This window comes from Piliocolobus tephrosceles, chromosome 13, assembly GCF_002776525.5.
Source record: "Piliocolobus tephrosceles isolate RC106 chromosome 13, ASM277652v3, whole genome shotgun sequence".
NCBI classification, from domain to species: Eukaryota; Metazoa; Chordata; class Mammalia; order Primates; family Cercopithecidae; genus Piliocolobus; species Piliocolobus tephrosceles.
The window spans coordinates 75,781,435-75,802,725 of record NC_045446.1 but is presented as its reverse complement, the minus strand read 5'-3'; the positions used below and the strand labels follow the sequence as shown (position 1 = coordinate 75,802,725).

The 21,291-nt window shown below is 36.5% G+C and overlaps 1 protein-coding gene across 3 annotated transcripts in view; it reads left to right on the top strand.

Moving 5' to 3' along the window:
- DLG2 (discs large MAGUK scaffold protein 2) overlaps positions 1-21,291 on the top strand; it is a 2,237,713-nt gene that overhangs the window by 26,993 nt on the left and 2,189,429 nt on the right. For all 3 annotated transcript variants that reach the window (XM_023209277.2, XM_023209278.2, XM_023209276.1), the window contains one exon: positions 975-1,106. In XM_023209277.2, the coding sequence (XP_023065045.1) occupies positions 975-1,106 (132 nt within the window). The remainder of the gene's footprint in view (positions 1-974; positions 1,107-21,291) is intronic.

The window sequence follows — 21,291 nt, the reverse complement described above, 5'->3', positions numbered from 1 at the left end:
GTAAAAATGGTTTAGAAGAAGAGGAGATAGTGATTAATTTTAACTATCAGAGATGGCTTTATGGAAGAGAGAACATTTGAGTTAGATCTAATTGAAGAGAAAGTAAGTGTTCAGTTGACTTACTTGATTATTTTCTGTGTGCTAGGGATTGTGCATATATTGTCTCATTTAATCGTAATACCTGTGAGGAAACTGAAGCTCAGAGAGGTTAAGGAACTTGTTAAAGGTCACACACAGCTAGTAAGTAAGAGCTGGATCATAACCAGAGTTACCTGACAAGAACCCCTTTTCAAGATAGCACACTGATTCTAGGGGGTATATACAGTGGTATAGGGGAAGATATACCAGCACAGGGAACAGTAGGAGAAAAGGAAAGTACAGAGGTGAGAAAAAGTAGAGAGAGAGAGAGAGAAAGAGAGAGGTGGGGTAGAGAGAAAGTATGCACATGTGTGCGTGTGTGTATGTATGTGGGTGTCTGTGCATACATGTGTGTAGAGAAAAATGGAAGGGATAAGTGAGTAATCCAGTATGACTTAGGCACTGTATGCGTGTTTGGAGAGTGTGGACTATATATGGGAAATAAGGCTGAAAATATTTGATCATGGGAGGGAGGCCTCAAAGTTCATGTTAAGGAAGTTGGATATTATTTTGCAGGAAGTCATTAATTTTAAGATAAGTGTCTCTGATAAGAGAGAATTATATCTAACTTGAACATTGTGGCCAGGATTGAATTCTGTGTTTTGTTTTACAGTTAGAGGTTCTTTTGGAAGACAGAACTATAGAAATAAAACTGGATTGTTGAAATTGGCCATTGAGTATAATTATTAATTTCATATGGTAGTTTATAGAAATTATGATTATCTTATTAAGTTACTTCATGTCATTAAGTTAGGAACACAATTATAGAATAGTTTAATGTTAGCTTTCTATTTTTCTAAGACCATAAGATATAATAATAATATCATGTTTTTCAGATACTGACCGAGCTTTATCATTACTGGAAGAATACTGCAAAAAATTAAGGAGACCAGAGGAGCAGCTGTTGAAAAATGCAGTTAAAAAGGTGATGGGTATCTTTAAGAGCAGCTTATTCCAAGCTTTGCTAGGTATGTATTATGATAATTATTAATCATTTTAATAATCAGAATTGGGCTTGATAGTTTGAATAATGTGATCAAAGAACCTGATGTTAACCAGGTTTCAAACTGGGATAATTTTCTTTAATACAGGAATGGAAGAATTGTTTTGCTTTATTTATTTATTTTTTTTCCTTTTTCTTATATAAGGTTAACCTAGAAAGGAATTGTTTGAAAATATAAATAAAAAGAGGTTATTGAAAGATATAAACATTGAAAGAATGTTTTGTATGGGAAGAAAAATTTACACAGAAGAAAACCCTGAGTAGTTTGTTATAAAACATTGAGGACAAATATGCTAGAGAAGGAAGTTGTCTTCCTCCAGAGAAGGAATTGTGTAACATAACAATGATGGTTCACATTCTACTCAGAATCAAAGCTGTACTTTTACTCTCTTCTTAAAACAAAAATAAAAACATCTTTTCATCTTTCTTACTTGTCTTAGGAAAGTTTATGATCCAGAATTGAAAAGTTTATTGATGAAAATCTCGGTGTTTTGGAATTCTTACCAATTTGTCATGAAGCTTACCATATAATGTTTAATCTTATGTTTATTCTCCTATTTGTTAAAGATTGTAAAGAACATTAAGGATATGGTTTATTTATATATGTTTTTATACATACATCTCTTATATTTATGGAAATAGCTTTTAATTCTTTTTTCATATTTTAGGAAGTAAAATAAATTAGCAAAATATATAAATAAACAAATACTTTCCCCCAAAAAACAACCAACTAACGAAACAATGAAAAACCCACTCAATTATACAATATATTTTACTGGATTTAAATGAATAACTGATTTTAAATAATTTTAAAGAAATAACTGAGTCTGCTAGATATTTTCATTGCTTTTTCATGCTGGTTATTATTGATATAAAATCCCAAAATAGGAACTTAAAAGGCTTAATTATGAAAATACTTTGTTTTTCTTATAAATATATGTACTTTTTGATAAAAACTCCAACTTTATAGTTTGAATGTAATTTTAAAAGTTATTCAATTTTGAAAATTTGAAAATCAGTCTATTGAATAAAAATAGAAGTATAAAGCTTTATAGGATTATTTTGCCTGTGGATTAACTTTTAAAAACTATTTTATTGTGGCTAGCAAGAATTAATGACACAACTGTAATCATCTTAGCTGGTATTAAATAAAAACAATTCTAAATGGAGTCTTACAGAATTTGAATAAACCTTATATTCATTGAAGATAATATTTTTGAGAACATTTTTAAACATCAAATTTTCAACTAAATGAATAGTGTTATTTATTAATAGTTGATAATCAGTAAAAGGTCATTAACTAAATGGCAGTCTATCTTAACAGATTTGTATGATGTGCTTACTTAAGACTGGCTAAGTCTTTTGAGAGTTTGAATTTTTGAGAACTTGATTTAGAAAGGGTATTGTTGGATACTTTAGATAACTCTACTGTATTTTTAATACTATAATCATTTGATAATGTAACACCATTACCTAGGGAATACAAAGACAAATGAGTGACAAAGAATTGTATTTTGCTATTATTTTAAGTGAATGATAAATATCTTGGCTTAAAGCCAATAGTGTAGTTTGAATTTCTCTAGTAAAATTAGAGGCAACAATAATCTGTAAAAAGCTGTTATGTAAGTAATCCCAGTGTCCAGCTTTGAATGGATAGATTTACTTCAGCTGGTCTTTAGAAGTCATTTTAGGATAAACCAGAGTGCAAACAATAGAGCAACATTATACAACAAAACATAATTTTCTGTTGAATTAAATGTGGACACCTATGTACTGATTAGTAATCTGTTATTATTGAATGTTTGAGTGGTCTCACTGTGTGTTTTCTTTAAGGACACAAAAGAAGAAAAGCCATGTAGACTTGTGTATCCTAGAGAAGATGTATATCTTTGTAAAGGATAGGTAGGGAGTCATTGAAATATAGGGCATTGTTATGGTCTATAATTTGCATTCTGTTTGAACCAACTCCGCCACCCCACCCTACCCTTTTTTTTCCCTGTTACAAGTAATGGAAGATAGTGGTTTCACCCATTGTTCTGGCCAATACATAGCCAACACATTGAAATAGTACCTTGCGTGACTCTCATTAGCTGTAGAAATAGAAGGGATCATAATGTAGAAAACACAAATGGATAATAAAATACTATTACTGCAGAACATGCTGTAATATTTACATGTGACAAGGAAACCAGTCCCTCTCTCTACAGATGAAAATCATCACTCTATTTTATTTTATTTTTTTAATTTATTTTTGAGATGGAGTCTCGCTCTGTCGCCCAGGCTGGAGTGCAGCGGCATGATCTCGGCTCACTGCAGCCTCTGCGTCCTGGGTTCAAGCAATTCTCCTTCCTCAGCCTCCCGAGTAGCTGGGATTACAGGTGCGTGCTGCCACACCTGGCTAATTTTTTTGTATTTTTAGTAGAGAGGGGGTTTCACCATGCTGACCAGGATGGTCTTGATTTCCTGACCTCATGATCCACTCACCTGGGCCTCCCAAAGTGCTGGGATTACATGCATGAACCAAATGCGCCTGGCCTTTATTTTTCAATTCTTAGTAGAGATAGGGTCTCTATATGTTTCCCAGGCTGGTCTTGAACTCGTGGGCTCAACTGATCCTCCCATCTCAACCTCCCAAAGTATTTGGATTACAGGCTTGAGCCACTGCCCCCAGCTGAAAAGTATCACCATAAAATGAATAATGTCTTCCTTTTGTGGTCCTTCATCATATGCTTAAAAAAATACTAGCATGTTTTAGATGGTATATTCTTTGAGGAATTCTGTGTACATAACTGTCACTGATATTACAGTGTGTAAAAGAATTTTATAAATGAGTTCTTTGATAACATAACTTTGATTATAAAAGTAACATTCATTAATTTTTGATATTTTTAAAAATAAAGTAAAATCATATAAAATTCAATGATTAGATACATTGCTTTTATGGTAAGTAACAAGATACCTGATAAGCATGGAGAATGATGAACTGTTTGATTAACTTTCTTCCTCCTTTCTTCTAGAGTCCCTATATTATTTGTTTTGATTTTTTATTTGCCAGTAACTGAGAGTGGAAAAAATCACTTTAAGTTTTTGAAAGACAGTAGTTGGTGTTCATTAGTGTACCCATACCAAATGCAAAAAATAAAAAAAACCTGAAACAGCAATATGCTAGATGCTGCACATTTAGATGCTAGGCTTAGAGTGACATCTTGTGGTAATACTAAGGAAACATTTATCCAAATGAATAAAGTTTTAAGATGATTATACCATCAACACTTTCCAGAATTTGAAAATAAGGGAATTGGAATTCATAATATTTTATGATTAATTTATGTCTCTTTGTTTAGAATAGCTAAATAAGATAATAATAATCAGTGTTCATTAATGTACCAAAACAAAACAAACCTAAAATGGCAATATGCTAGAAGCGCTTGCACATTTAGATGGAATTGGAATTCCGTGATATTTTACAAATTAATTTAGAATATGTAAATCTCTTTTATTTAGAATATATAAAACATTAAGATTTTCAAGCCACTTTTATTAGGTTATTTATTCTTCAGTTCTTCAGTTAGGTGATAAAGAAGCAAGATGAATTATTATTATTATTATTATTATTATTATTATTATTATTTTTTGAGACAGAGTCTCACTCTGTCGCCCAGGCTGGAGTGCAGTGGTGCAATATTGGCTAACTGAAAATTCTGCCTCCTGGGTTCAAGCGATTTTCCTGCCTCAGCCTCCTGAGTAGCTGGGATTACAGGTGCACACCACCACTCCTGGCTACTTTTTTTTATTTTTAGTAGAGATGGGGTGTCACCATGTTAGTCATGCTGGTCTCAAACTCCTGACTTCGTGATCTGCCTGCCTTGGCTTCCCAAAGTGCTGGGATTACAGATGTGCACAACCACGCCTGGTTTTGAATCATTTTTTAAAATTATTTTTGTAATTCTAAATTGACTTTTAATTTTTAAAGAACTATATTACCACTATACTTGTTTTTGAAGACTTTAAATAAATAATATTATGGGTTAGTTGAATTTTAAATATGTAACACAAATGTTCTTTGTAACTTATTGAAAATTATGTGTTATTCTTTAGTCTTATAAAGTATGGAAATAACTATAGATATATTTCACAGATTTCAACCCTTCTAAAATCATATTAGGCTTGTTTATCTAACTTATTGCCTTATATTTCTTCCCATTGTGTGAGGGGGAATTTTTGGGACAGGAAATAGAGGGAAATTAGAGGAGAACAAGCTGTAAATGATACTTTTAAAAAACTCTACCAGTGGCAAAATCTTAGAAAAGGGCTTATCTTATTTTATGGAGGCTGTTAAACCTTACATGTTAGACTTTGTGTTAGAATAGAGTACATTTCATTTCCATAAATCTTAACAAAGAACCTTGTGGATTTTTGAGATTACTAGCAATAGGGGTGATACAGCAGATGTATTACATACTGGGATTTATCATCTCTTTGTTGAAGCCTTCTAACACATTCCTACTTGCTGGCAGCTGTAACTAACCCTTTCATTGTGTCTCATAGCATTTTGTTCATATTACTAAAAAGCATTTACCACATTGCCTTATGGTAAATTGAATATACTTCTGCCCCTTTCTATACACTCATAATGTGGACCTTTAATAATTATAATAAACTTCTAATAAATTTTTATTCATTTATCAACACTTCTTTTAAAAATGCCAGTTATGTGTTGGACATTGTGCTATGCAATAGGGATACAACAGTAAGTTACAGAGGACAGTCAATACCCTTATGGACAAGTAGGGGAAAAAAGAAATTAAACACAGAATTAATTATTATTCAGTTATAATGATGGTAAGGTTTATAAAAGAAATATGTATAAGAATTTGAGTAAAAAAAAAAAACCCTACATATTTTCCTAATAGTAATTCTAATGTAAGAATTTTATTTCAAAATAACATCTCTTTGAAAATATCATGGCTGTTTTGGTCTTAATTATTAATCATAATGTATACTTTTTGCCATCTGATCATAAGGAAGTGAAGGATTATTTAAATAGCAAGTGTGAAGGCCCTTGCAGTTGTTGTGTGGATTTGGAGCAACTTGGCTGTATTTATTATTCTTTTAGTTTATTTATATCTTTTTTTGTTAACCCATTTAAAGATTAATGGTGGAACAACTGGGCTGTAATCTTCAAAAACAGAGGTTCTCAAGATGTGGTTCTTGGACCGCAGCACTAGTTGCCTGTGAACTTGGTTAGAATTGCAAATTCTTGGTTCTCACCCTAGACCTACTAACTGAATAAGAAACTCTGGAAGTAGGGCTCAGCAAAGGGTACTTTACTAATCCTTCCAGGTGATTCTGAGGCATGTTAAAATTTGAGAACATATGTTCTAAATGGTTAGGTATTTGGCCATTCAAGGAAAGCAATATGTTAACAGTGTGTGAATATTATTACTAAACTTGGGAGAATATGACAGTGGCATTTTTTTCCTTCTTGTGTTTTATAGGATTTGATTTAATCTTTAACAACTATAATGAGCCATTATCATTCTGGGACATATCTTGAGTACTTTGTAATTCATAAACTCACAATTATCATTATGGCGTCCAATTTTCTTTTTAAAAATACGGTAGCATATCTTTTTATTTTTAATTTTCTTTTTATTCTCTCTCTCTCTTTCTCTCCTTCCTTTTCTTTCTTTTCTCTTTCTTTCTTTCTCTCCTTCCTTTTCTTTCTTTTCTCTTTCTTTCTTTCTGTCTCTCTCTCTCTTTCTTTTCTTTCTTTCTTTCTCTTTCTTTCTTTTTCTTTCTTTCTCCCTCCCGCCCTCACTTCCTCCCTCACTTCCTCTCTCTTCCGCTCTCTCTTTCTCTCTCTCCTTCTCTCTCCTTCCTTCCTTCCTTCCTTCCTTCCTTCCTTCCTTCCTTCCTTCCTTCCTTCCTTCCTTCCTTCCTTCCTTCTTTTCTTTCTTTTCTTTCTTTCTTTCGACAGTCTTGTCTGTTGCCCAGCCTGGGGTGCAATGGTGCATTCTCAGCTCACTGCAACCTCCGCTTTCTGGGCTCAAGCAATCCTCCCACCTCAGCCTCCCTGGTACCTGGGACTACTGATGTGCACAATCATGCCTGGCTAATTTTTGTATTTTTTTGTGGAAAGGAGACTTCACCATGTTGCCCAGGCTGGTGTTGAACTCCTGGGCTCAAGTGATCCTCCCACCTTGGCATTACAAAGTGCTGGGGTTACAGGCATGAGGCACCACACCCGGCCTTACAATAGAATATCTAAAACATTTAATAGATTTTTTTTTCTCTTTGGATAATTAATGATAGTTTCTATTTATGTTACAAGATAGTTTCTACTTGTGTTAAAATTATCCTATGGATAGAATTCTATGTTACAATAAGTATCTCTATGGATAAAGCTACATTGATATGTTGTTACTGGCTCACGTGAGAGAGGCATTTACTAGGTAATACTTGCTGCCACTCACAACCTCAAAGCATGTGCTTCAGGTGAAACAAACAAATTACATATTATGAATCTTTAAATGAAGTCTTGACTGTTCAAAACAGTGAATGTGAAATTCTTAGTTGCTAAGGTCTATTATGTTTCTACTTATTTTTTTACAATACTTATTGAAATAAAAAGAGTACAAGTGTTTTAGTTAATACAATTGAGTAATAATAGTTATCAAAGTATTTATGAAGTGTTTACCTATTTACATAGACTTATGCAGATGGATGCTATTAAGACCAGATGCCTACACTTAGGGAGCTTAAGGTCAATGAAGAAAGTAATATTTATGTACATGAAAAAAAGTACAACACATCATATAGTGGAGGACTAAATTTTGGGGGCTAGTCCAAAGTGGTATAGGAGAAGCATGGGCTTACTGTACATTGGTGTTGTTACAGAAGGTTTTATATAAAATATAAACTTCAGCCGAGCCTTGTCACTAATAGGATTTGCATTAGAAAAGAGAGTAGAGAAGGATGTTTTCACCATCCATTCACACATTCATTCATTCACAAGATATTTATTGAACACTTTGCCAAACACTATAATACACACTGGGAAGACAAGCATTAAACAAAATTTCATAAATAGTTTATATACAAAGAAGAGGTAGAGTTTCTAGCTCTGTTGCCCAGGCTGGAGTGCAGTGACTCGATCTTTGGCTCACTGCAACCTCCACCTCCCATTCAAGCGATTCTTCTGCCTCTGCCTCCTGAGTAACTGGGACTCCAGGCATGTGCCACCACGCCTAGCTAATTTTTGTATATTTTTTAGTAGAGATGGGGTTTCATCATGTTGACTAGGCTGATCTTGAACTCCTGAGCTTGTGATTCACCCGCCTCAGCCTCCCAAAGCGCTGGGATTACAGGCGTGAGTGACCGTGCCTGGCCGACAGCTTTCTTAAGGAAGTGACATTTTGAAGTGCTGGAAATTATACACTTAGATATGTGTTCAAAGGAGAGTGAGGAAATGGATCTGCCTGGAACAGGGATTCAAAATGTCCTTGATATTTATGCTTTAAAAATGTCTTCTAAAGAGTTGTATAGGGCATCCTGTTAGACACAAGTCTCTTCCAAAGACTTGAAAAACATGAGTGGTGAGCATAAAATGTGGGTCAAACAATTGTTATAATTCCCTTTGTTAAACTGCCATATACTGAGTGTGATTAATTGTGTGTTTCATGTCAGGCAGGATCAAGTATTTCTTAAGTTAGATGCTTTGGGTTGGATGCCATCAAGAAGGTTGGATATTATTCTGGACTCTGGACTTTTATATTTACTGTAAGATTTATGTCACCAGATGGCACCATTTAACTAAATTTATGTGCTTTAGATGAGTATAAGGCTGGTTGTTTCTAAATGAAGGATGCTATTATTTGTGCTGTAGCTAATACAGGAAAAAAATCATTTAATCTGAGGGCATATGAGACTTCCCTATATAGTGAGATAGTGAAACCTCAAAGCTTTTGTTGGGAGTGTGAAACGATCTCGTGATTTCTGTTAAGTACATAATAAATGAAAATGTGGTGATGATCACTGTAACTAATATGTGGTAGCTGACAAAAAAGCAATAGGCTTTCTCATCTAGATTTTCCTATAGCGAAAGAACTAGTATTATTATTGTTATAGTCTTGAATTTAACTTTTTGTTGTTGAACTACTTTCAGAGAATTTATATATATATATATAGGAATATAAAAAAATTCTAAAAGATTATTTTAGGAATAAGCTCTTTCAAGATGTCCTGAAATAGCATAGTAATATCTAAAAAAAATTGTCAATATAGATATGTTTTATGGAACTGTGGAACTAATAAAGTTAACAGAATGTGTTATAGACATTATTTCTTAGTATAAACATCCATTCCAAGGAAATGTGTATTTATTACTTGGTCAAAAACTTCTCAATATTTTCTACCTTTAAGCAGAATTAATCACGTCCTCCCTTATGTTTCTATGGTGTTTGTTTATATTTCTGACACACCACTTATTATATTGTACTATTGTTTATTGATTACATGTTGGTCTCCTTCAGCAGACTGTGAGCTTCTTGAATGCAGGGACCAGTCCTAATTCAGCCAAATCTGGTATGGGATGAACAGTTCTTCATTAAATTTCTTTCATTTGAAAAAATACATTTGATCTCCCACTATCAAAGAGACACCACATTAGGCTCTGGGGTTTTAGTGGTGAGAGAGATGTATACCTTATTTTCATGTAGCTCATTGTCTACTACATTAAGCAAATAAGATATTAAATAAGTATAATTGTGATGAGTCCTTTGAAATAAATGGTTATTTGGATTAAACAGATAAAATCATAAGAAGTTTCTTGAGCTGGTCAAATTCATATTATTATACTATATTAAAAAATGTTTAGATACTATGCAAAAGTAATTGTGATTTTTATAGTAATTTTGACTGGGCACAAACTCTCTTGAGCAGAATGTGGGGGCAAGCTGCAGAAAGGAGAGGAGGAGTCATGGAGGACAATGTGGGCAGATGGGGAGAGGTGTGACCTGAAAGCCCTGCTTGCTTTCTCAGCTGGGAAACTTATAACCTGGGGCTAGGTCTGAGTCCCCTGTGCAGGCTGCTTGGAGACAAACTCAGTGGTGTTAGATGGGAGTGAGACCAGCCTCACCAACTGGGTGAGAGCTGGGTGGGGCCTATGGCTACTGGCTTTCCCCCACTTTCCTGGTGACAGAGGCAGCCATAATCCCCTTTGGAATTTAACCCCATTGGCCCAAAAACCACCCCTCCCACCCCCCAACAGTGGCTGCAGCAAGCCCCACCCAAGGAGAGTCTGAGCTCAGATCTGCCTAACCCTGCCCTGACTTCATAGTATTTCTCTATATCCAGTAGTGGATCACGAAAGACATAAACTCTTGGGAGCTTTATGACCCTGCCCATTACTTGAGAAACCTGAATACTTATCTTGGTCAACTTAGGGCAAGCTTATATCCCCCCTCTTCTATCACAGCTGATGCTCTCTTGAAAGCACCACCTTCTGGCTGTAGTCTGACCAACTCAGGACATTGCAGCAACTCAATGACGGAATAACCCTGCCCCAAGGAAGAGGAAAACAACAGCTAATTCCATGTACCCTGCAACATCCTGGCTAACCAGTGGTCCTGAATCTGTCCACATGACAACTTCACTGCTAGCATAACCAGCATTTGAGAAGGCCAGCACACTAAACATATCTACAATCAAGGACTCTTACAGAGTCTATTTCACTCCCCTGCCACCTCCAACAGAGCAGGCGCTGGTATCCATGGCTGAGACCTGAAGATGGATCGTATCACAGGACTTTTTGCAGACATTTCCCAGCACCAGCTCGGAGCCTTGTAGCCCCATTGGGTGGCTAGACTCAGAAGAGCAATAACAGTCACTGCAGTCTGGCTCACAGCAAGCCTCATCCCTAGGGGAAGGGGGAGTGTACCACATCAAGGGACCACCCCATGGGGCAAAAGAATCTAAATAGCAGCCCTTGAGTTCCAGATTTTTCCGCTGAAATAGTCTACCCAAATGAGAAGGAATCAGAAAATATGACAAGATGAGGTTTTACAACAACCCTAACAGACCACTCTAGCTCCTCAGCAATGGATTCAAATCAATAATTAAAAAAAAATCTCTGAATTGCCAGGTAAAGAATTTAGAAGGTTGATAATTAAGCTACTCAAGGAGATACCAGAGAAAGGGGAAAACCAACTTAAATAAATTTAAAAAACAATACAGGATATGGATGAAAAATACTCCAGAGAAATAGATATCATAAAGAAAAAACAATCACAACTTCTGGAAGTGAAAGACATGTTTAGAGAAATACAAAATGCACCAGAAAGTTTCAACAATAATATTGAATGAGTAGGAAAAAGAATGTCAGAGCTTGAAGACAAGGCTTTCAAAGTAACCTAATCCAACAAAGACAAAGAAAAAAAATATGAACGAAGCCTCCAATAAATTTGTGATTATATTCACCAAACCTAAGAATAATTGATATTCCCGAGAAAGATGAAAAATCTAAAAGTTTGGAAAGCATAATCGAGGAAACCTTACCTGGCCTCACCAGAGATCTAAACATCCAAATTCAAGAAGCTCAAAAAACACCTGGTAAATTCATCACAAAAAGATCATCACCCAGTCACATAGTCATCAGGTTATATAAAGTCAAGAACAAAGGAAAGAATCTCAAGAGCTGTGAGGCAAAAGCATCAGATAACCTATAAAGGAAAACCTATCAGATTAATAGCAGGTTTCTCAGCAGAAACCCTATAAGCCAGAAGAGATTGGGGTCCTATCCTTAGCCTCCTCAAACACAGTAAATTTCAGCCAAGAATTTTGTATCCAGCAAAACTGAGCTTTATAAATGAAGGAGAGATAAGGTCATTTTTCAGACAAACAAATTGTTGAGAGAATTCATCACTACCAAGTCAGCACCACAAGAAATGCTAAAAGGAGATCTAAATCCTGAAACAAAACCTTGAAATACACCAAAATAGAACCTCCTTAAAGCATAAATCTTACAGGGCCTATTAAACACTAACACAAAGAAAAACCCCAAGATGTTCAGGCAACAACTAGCATGATGAATAAAACAGTACCTCACATCTCAGTACTAATGTTGAATGTAAATGACCTAAATGCTCCACTTAAAAAGTACAGAATGGCAGAATGGATAAAAATCTACCCACCAAGTATCTGCTGTCTTCAAGAGACTCACCTAATGCATAAGAACTCACTTAAGGTAATGGCATGGAAAAAGATACCCTATGAAAATGGAAACCAAAAGTGAGCGGGAGTAGCTATTCTGATATCAGACAAAACAGACTTTAAAACAACAACAGTTGAAAAAGACCAAGACATTATGTAATGATAAAAAGATCCATCCAACAAGAAAATATCATAATCCTAAATATATATGCACCTAACATTGGAGCTCCCATATTTATAAAACAATTATTACTAGACCTAAGAAATGAGATAGACGGCAACACAATAATAGTGGGGGACTTTAATACTCCACCGACAACACTAGAGAAGTCATCAAGACAGAAAGTCAACAAGGAAATAATGGACTTAAACTATACCCAGAACAAATGAACTTAACAAATATTTACAGAACATTCTACCCCAAAACTGCAGAATATACACTCTACTCATCAGCACATGGAACATTCTCCAAGGTAGACCATAGGATAGGCCACAAAACAAGTATCAATATTAATTTAAGAAAATCAGAATCAAGTACTCTCTCAGACCACACTGAAATAAAACAGGAAATTAACTCCAAAAGGAACCCTCAAAACTATACAAATACATGGAAATTTAAGATTCTGCTCCTGAATAATCTTTGGGTCAACAATGAAATCAAGATGGAAATTAAAAAATTCTTTGAACTGAACAATAGTAGTGATACAGCTTATCAAAACCTCTGGGACACAGCAAAAGTAGTGCTAAGAGGAAAGTTCATAGCATTAAATGCTTACATCAAAAAGTCTGAAAAAGCATAAATAGGCAATCTAAGGTCACACCTGAAGGAACTAGAGAAACAAAGAAAAACCAACCCAAACCTAACAGAAAAAAGAAGTAACAAAGATCAGAGCAGAACTAAATGAAATCAAAACAAAAAAATACAAAAGATAAATGAAACAAAAAGCTGGTTATTTGAAAGATAAACAAAATTGATAGACTGTGAGACTAACCAAGAAAAGAGAGAAGATCTAAATGAACTCAATTATAAGTGAAATGGGAGCTATTACAACTGATACCACAGAAACACAAAAGATCATTCAAGACTATTATGAACACCATTATGTGGACAAACTAGAAAATGTAGAGGAGATGGATAAATGCCAAGAAATATACAACCCTTCTAGATTAAATCAGGAATAAATAGAAACTCTGAACAGACCAATAGCAAGTAGCGAGATTGAAAGGGTAATTAAAAAGTTACCAACAAAAAAAGTCCAGAACCAAATGGACTCACAGCTGAAATCTATCAGACATTCAAAGAGTTGGTACCAGTCCTATTGACACTATTCCAAAAGATAGAGAAAGAGGGAATCCTCCTAAATCATTCTGTGAAGCCAGTATCACCCTAATACCAAAACCCAGAAAGTACATAACAAAAAAAGAAAACTACAGACCAATATCCCTGATGAAAATAGATACAAAAATCCTCAACAAAATACTAGCTAACAATATCCAAGAGCATATCAAATGGATCATACACCATAATCAAGTGGTTTTCATACCAGGGGTACAGGGATGGTTTAATATCCGAAAGTCAATAAATATGATACAGGCTGGGTGTGGTGGCTCACACCTGTAATCCCATCACTTTGAGAGGCTGAGATGGGTAGATCATGACGTCAAGAGTTCAAGACCAGTCTGATCAACATGGCGAAACCCTGTTGCTACAAAAAACATATACAAAAGATTAGCCAGGCATGGTGATACACACCTGTAGTCCCAGCTACTCCAGAGGCTGAGGCAGGAGAATAGCTTGAACCTGGGAGGCAGAGGTTGCAGTGAGCCAAGATTATGCCACTGCACTCCAGCCTGGGAGACAGGCTGGACTCTGTCTTAGGACTCTGTTGAGACTCTGTCTTAGAAAAAAAAAAAAAACAAAAAAACAACTGTGATATATCACATAAACAGAATTAGAAACAAAAATCACATGATCATCTCAACAGATGGAGAAAAAGCATTTGACAAAATCCAGCACTCCTTTATGATTAAAACTCTCAGCAAAATCAGCACAGAAGGGACATACCTTAAGGTAATAAAAACTATGTATGACAAATCAACAGCAAACATTATACTGAATGAGGGAAAGTTGAAAACCCTCCCCTTGAGAACTAAAACAAGACAAGGATGCCCATTTCCACCACTTCTAGTCAACATAGTATTAGAAGTCCTACTCAGAGCAATCAGACAAGAGAAAAAAGAAAGGGCATCCAAATTGGAATTTAAAAGTTAGGTAGGCCTTATGTAGACCAATGGAACAGACTAGAGAACCCAGAAATAAAGCCAAATACTTACAGTCAACTGATCTTTGACAAAGCAAACAACAACATAAAGTGGGGAAAGGACACCCTATTCAACAAATGGTTCTGGGATAATTGGCAAGCCACATGCAGGAGAATGAAACTGGATCCTCATCTCTCATTGTATAAAAAAATCAACTCAAGATGGATCAAAGACTTAAATCTAATACCTGAAACCATAAAAATTCTAGAAGATGACATTGGAAAAACCCTTCTAGACATTGGCTTAGGCAAAGACCTCATGACAAAGAACCCAAAAGCAAATGCAACCAAAACAAAGAAAAATAGATGGAACTTAATTAAACTAAAAAGCTTCTGTACAGCAAAATAAATAATCAGCAGGGTAAACAGACAGCACACAGAATGGGAGAAAATCTTTGCAATCTATACACTAGACAAAAGACTAATATCCAGAATCTACAAGGAATGCAAACAAATCAGCAAGAAGAAAACAAGTAATCCCATCAAAAGGTGGGCTAAGGATATGAATAGATAATTCTCAAAAGAAGATATAGAAGAGACCAACAAACATGAAAAAATGCTCAACATCAGTAATGATCAGGGAAATGCAAATCAAAACCACAATGAGATAGCACTTCACTACTGCAAGAATGGCCATATTTAAAAAATAACAGATGTTGACATGGATATGTGAAAAGGTAACGGTTTTACACTGCTGGTGGGGATATAGACTAGTACAATCATTATGGAAAATAGTATGAAGATTCCTTAAAGAACTAAAAGTAGAACTACCATTTGATCCAGCAATCCCACTACTGGTTATCTACCCAGAGGAAAAGATGTCATTATATGAAAAAGACACTTGCACATGCATGTCTATAGCAGCACAATTTATAATTGCAAAACTGTGAACCAGCCTAAATGCCCATCAACCAACGAGTGGATAAAGAAAATGTAATATATATATATATTATATATATATTAAATATATATATTATATATATGTGTGTGTGTGTGTGTATCATTTTATATATCTATATCATTTTATATAGGTATCTTTTTTTTATATATATGCGCGCGCGCGCACACACACACACACATACCCCCACCACCATGGAATACTACAAAGCCATAAAAGGAATGAAATCATGGCATTCACAGTAACCTGGATGGGGTTGGAGTCATTATTCTAAGTGAAGTAACTCAGGAATGGAAAACCAAACATTGTATGCAGAGTCATCAAGAGGGCAAGGGGTGAGGGATAAAAGACTATACATTGGGTACAGTGTACCCAAGTACACTGCTTAGGTGATGGGTGCACCAAAATCTTAGAAATCACCACTAAATTACTTTTCCATTCAGTAAACCCCACCTGTTTCCCCAAAACTATTGAAAGAAAAATAAAAATTAAAATTAGAAAAAAAATAAACTGGATTAGATGGTTACTTTTCACAATTAACCAGGGGTTGAGAGCTTGTGAAGCATCTAGAAAAATCATAAACACATTAAAAAACACATTTTCTTTGCAGGTATGTGGTGTGACATAACTTATATTTGTGACCCCACTTTACTGAGGCATGCAGATCTCAGTGCTGGTTTTCACCTTTATACTCCTTTCCAGTTTGGTATCGAGTGTTGATTAAAAGGACCAACCAAAAGAAAGAGTGTGGAAGAAAAAGTATCCCATGAGTATCTCGTAGGAAAGGCTTCTCCTTTATGCTGTTAGTTCCGGCTCCTAGCAAAAGATAGAAGAGGTTGAGAATGAGGAGCATTCATCTACAAGCACCAGTCCTAAGAGTTTCTTAAGGAAACATTTCACTTTTACATCAGAAAGTGTTCTCTGCTCAGAAACCACAGAACTTCTTAGACTGTGTTAGGAATTCCAAACATTTCAATAATAACCTACAGACATACCATATAGAATATATTTCAGGCCAGGCATGGTGGTTCACACCTCTAATCTCAGCACTTTGAGAGGCTGAGGTGGGAGGATCACTTGAGGCCAGGAGTTTAAGACCAGCGTGGGTAACATTGTGACACCCTGTATCAACAACAACAACAACAAGCTGGTCATGGTGGTGCACGTGTGTTGTTCTAACTTCTTGGGAGGCTGAGGTGGGAGGATTCCTTAAGCCTGGGAGGTTGAGGCTGCAGCAAGCTCTGATCACACCACTGCTATCCAGCCTGGGCAACAGAGTGAGACCCTGTTTAAAAAATAACAAAACAAAACATATATATATATATATACACACACACACACACATACACACACACACATATATATACACACACATATACACACACACACACATATACATATATATAAGTTCCCTGGTTTCTAGTTCTTTATTCCCCAGGTTCTAGCTGATATTCAGTTTCTAGTTTGCTGTCAAAACAATAAGCCTTCACAAAATCATAAGGTTAGAACTCTCTTTGCAGGAATATATATTTGCAAATCGAATCATCAAAGGTACCTAGAGCTAGCAAACTCCAGAGTATGCCAGTCCTTACAAAATGCCTTAATCATGAGTCCCTAAAAGTTTAAAACTCACAGAAACAAATTATACTGCATATTAAATGCTTTCAGCAAAGCCCTGAGTTTTGAAAAAAAGTTATTCAAAAATAATTTCCAAAATAAGCCTTGTGCTTCAGAAATAGTTGCTGCACGAGTTCTTTTTTTGTAGAAATGGGATTTCACCATGTTGCCCAGACTGGCCTCAAACTCCTGACCTCAAGCGATCCACCTGCCTCAGCCTCCCAAAGTACTGGGATTACAGGAATAAGGCACTGTGCCTGGCCTGGACACTAATATTCTACATGATTTTGTACTCTCAAATTTGTATTATCATCATTATTTTGTCTTTGTGGATAATGTAGTTTTTGGATCTGTTCCTTGATCACCTATCCAGTAATAATTTCTTCCTCCACAGCATCTTAGCCACCCACTCTTATGTTTTATGCTGTATCTTAATATTATTAATAGGCTCTAACATCTCACTTTTAAACATCCCACTCTCTGATCACCACTTATCACCTCCTCTTATTGACCCAGTTCATTTCTATACTTCCCATATCAGTAATTGTTTGATCCCACAACTGCTACTAAATCATTGACTCTACACATTTTCATGCTTGTTAGCTACCATAAGTCTTCATGTCCTACCTCACCAAACTTAGAATACACGGTTCATTACTGTGATTACTCAATTTGCATGCATCCTCAATTTCTTTGTTTTTCTCTTCATTGGGGGGCAAAAATCAGCCTCTGGATCAACCTGTGTCTGTCTCCTCCATGTGTACATCAAGGCAGACAAATATAGCTGAAGAAATACTGTTAACTGTTTGCACTTTAAATTTATGACCAAACACCTATTATATTTCTTCAGACAGTCCACTTTCTTGTTCTCCCAGGGAACATTTTCAAACCTTCTTTCTCCTCAAATGCAATATACCTCACCTTCTTCAACATTAGCTGCTGACCTTTCTTCTTATTTTATTGAGACAATGAAAACAAACAAAAGAGAACCTTCTTATCTTCTCACCACTTAATCTACCAACTTACCTATATCTGCATCCAAATATTCTGCTTTCCCTTTTATTAAAGTGAACAAACTCTATCCTCTTATCTGTCAAATCCTCCACTTGGTTAGAGTATCAGTCATAGTCCTAGCAGGTAAGAGAAGGCCTTCTCTTTATGTGTTTTATTTATTTATTTTGAGACAGAGTCTCACTCTGTTGCCAGGCTGGAGTTCAGTGGCAGCATCTCAGCTCACTGCAATCTCCACCTCCCAGGTTCAAGCAATTCTCCTGCCTCAGCCTCCCGAGGAGCTAGGACTACAGGTGCATGCTACCACGCCCAGCTACTTTTTTTTTTTTTTTTTTTTTTGTATTTTAGTAGAGATGGGGTTTCACCATGTTGCTCAGGCTGGTCTTGAACTCCTGATCTCAGGCAATCCACCCGTCTCTGGCCTCCCAAAGTGCTAGGATTACAGGCGTGAGCCACTGTGCCCGGCCAGAGAAGGCCTTCTCAAAGAGATTTAAGTGAAAGATCTGTTACAAAGGTATGAACAGAGTTAAGAGGGCCAACTAGGAATGGAAGCACTGGGGAACTAGGAACAGCGAGACTGCTTAAGGAGCATGGAGAGCGAGCTGTTACTGTAACACAGTATGGTATTATTGAAGGGGCTGCCTGACAGAAGCTATGGCTTTAAGAAGAGGAACACAGCCACTGCTAAATTAGGGCCCAGTAGGAAGAGAGCTGGGGGAATGAACATCCCAACCCCGATTTCTTCTCTTCCCTGATTTCCTGCTGGTGCCTCCCATTAGTGGACCCCAATTGGAAGCTAGAGGATAAGGGAGCTAGATGATACAGTCTGTTAAGGTCAGCCTCCTGGGGCACAGAACAGGATGGATAACGGAAGAAACATAATCTGTAAGGACAAATGGAGAAGATCCATGGCAGGTTATGTCCCGACTTCTCATTTACTCAAGGAATATTATTCTTCCTCTATTTGAAATCAATTTTTATTTTCCTATTTAATTATTTCATTAGCACACAAACATCTTCTGTTAAACAGTTTGGTGTAAGGGTTAAGAGCATGGATTCTGGAGCCAGATTGCCTGGGTTTATGTTCTGGGTTTGTGTTCTAGCTCCTCTGCCACTTGCAAGTTGTATGATTTTAGGAAAGTTTTATAGCCATTCTGTGCCCCAGTTTCGCTTTCTGTAAAATGGGGATGATAATAAAAGTATTCACCTCATATGATTGCTGTCAGGAAAAATAAATTAATATGTGTATTGCATATCTCACAGTGCCTAGCACATAGTAAATGCGCAGTAAGTGTTTGCTACTATTGTCATCTTTAAAATCCATTCCCTTCATCTGTCATCTCCCTTTACCTTGTCTTCTGTTGTCCTCTGACTTCTGTTTGAGTTTGGCCAATGGAAGGTACTAGTGGGTGATTTGTGAGTGGGAGGAAAGAGACGTTGGGATCTTTCTTCTCCTGGTTGCTTTCTGGGCCATGATTTGGCAGTGAATGCATTCTTCTACATAAAGCCACAGTTCTTGTCATGTGGCTGTGTATTAGTCCGTTTTTACACTGCTGATAAAGACATACTGGAGACCGGGAAGAAAAAAAGGTTTAATGGACCTACACTGCCATGTGGCTGGGGAGTCTCACAATTATGGCGGAAGGCAAGGAGGAGCAAGTCATATCCTACGTGGATGGTGGCAGGCAAAGAGAGAGGGCTTGTGCAGGGGAACTCCTCTTTATAAAACCATCAGATCTTGTGAGACTTATTTACTATCATGAGAACAGCATGAGAAAGACCCAACCCCATGATTCAATTACCTCCCACTGGGTCCTTCCCATAACATGTGGGAATTGTGGGAGTTACAATTCAAGATGAGATTTGGGTGGGGACACGGCCAAACCATATCAGGCTTCTCTCCCATTTCTATGAACCCCTTCACAGCAAAATGTATACAAAATTCTTTATGGCTGGGCACAGTGGCTCATGCCTGTAATCTCGGCACTTTGGGAGGCTGAGGTGGGTGGATTGCTTGAACTTAGGAGGCAGAGGTTGCAGTGAGCTGAGACTGCACAATTGCACTTCAGCCTGGGCAATAAAGTGAGACTCTGTCTCAAAAAAAAAATGTTGTTTATACTCACAGTTCATACCTTTTCATCTCCTATTTTCTCCTGCAGCTACCCCATGTTATGTTTTTGTGTCCTTCACTCTCCACCCAAAGTATAAGTAAGCTTGTACATACTTATCAAGGTTATAGAGACCTCCATGTTTCAAATTTCACTGTTGAATTCTTATTTTCAGGAGTATTTGGCATACCTTATCATGTCCACCTTCTTGTACATACCACTTTGTTCACTTTTTTCTTCTAAATGTAGGAACACCTAAGACTAAGTCCTCAGGACTCTCTATTTTTTTTTTGTTGTTTTTTTGTTTTTTTTATTTTTATTTTTTATTATACTTTAAGTTCTAGGGTACATGTGCATAACGTGCAGGTTTGTTACATATGTATACTTGTGCCATGTTGGTGTGCTGCACCCATCAACTCGTCAGCACCCATCAATTCATCATTTATATCATGTATAACTCCCAATGCAATCCCTCCCCTTCCCCCCTCCCCATGATAGGCCCCAGTGTGTGATGTTCCCCTTCCCGAGTCCAAGTGATCTCATTGTTCAGTTCCCACCTATGAGTGAGAACATGCGGTGTTTGGTTTTCTGTTCTTGTGATAGTTTGCTAAGAATGATGGTTTCCAGCTGCATCCATGTCCCTACAAAGGACGCAAACTCATCCTTTTTTATGGCTGCATAGTATTCCATGGTGTATATGTGCCACATTTTCTTAATCCAGTCTGTCACAGATGGACATTTGGGTTGATTCCAAGTCTTTGCTATTGTGAATAGTGCCGCAATAAACATACATATGCATGTGTCTTTATAGCAGCATGATTTATAATCCTTTGGGTATATACCCAGTAGTGGGATGGCTGGGTCATATGGTACATCTAGTTCTAGATCCTTGAGGAATTGCCATACTGTTTTCCATAATGGTTGAACTAGTTTACAATCCCACCAACAGTGTAAAAGTGTTCCTATTTCTCCACATCCTCTCCA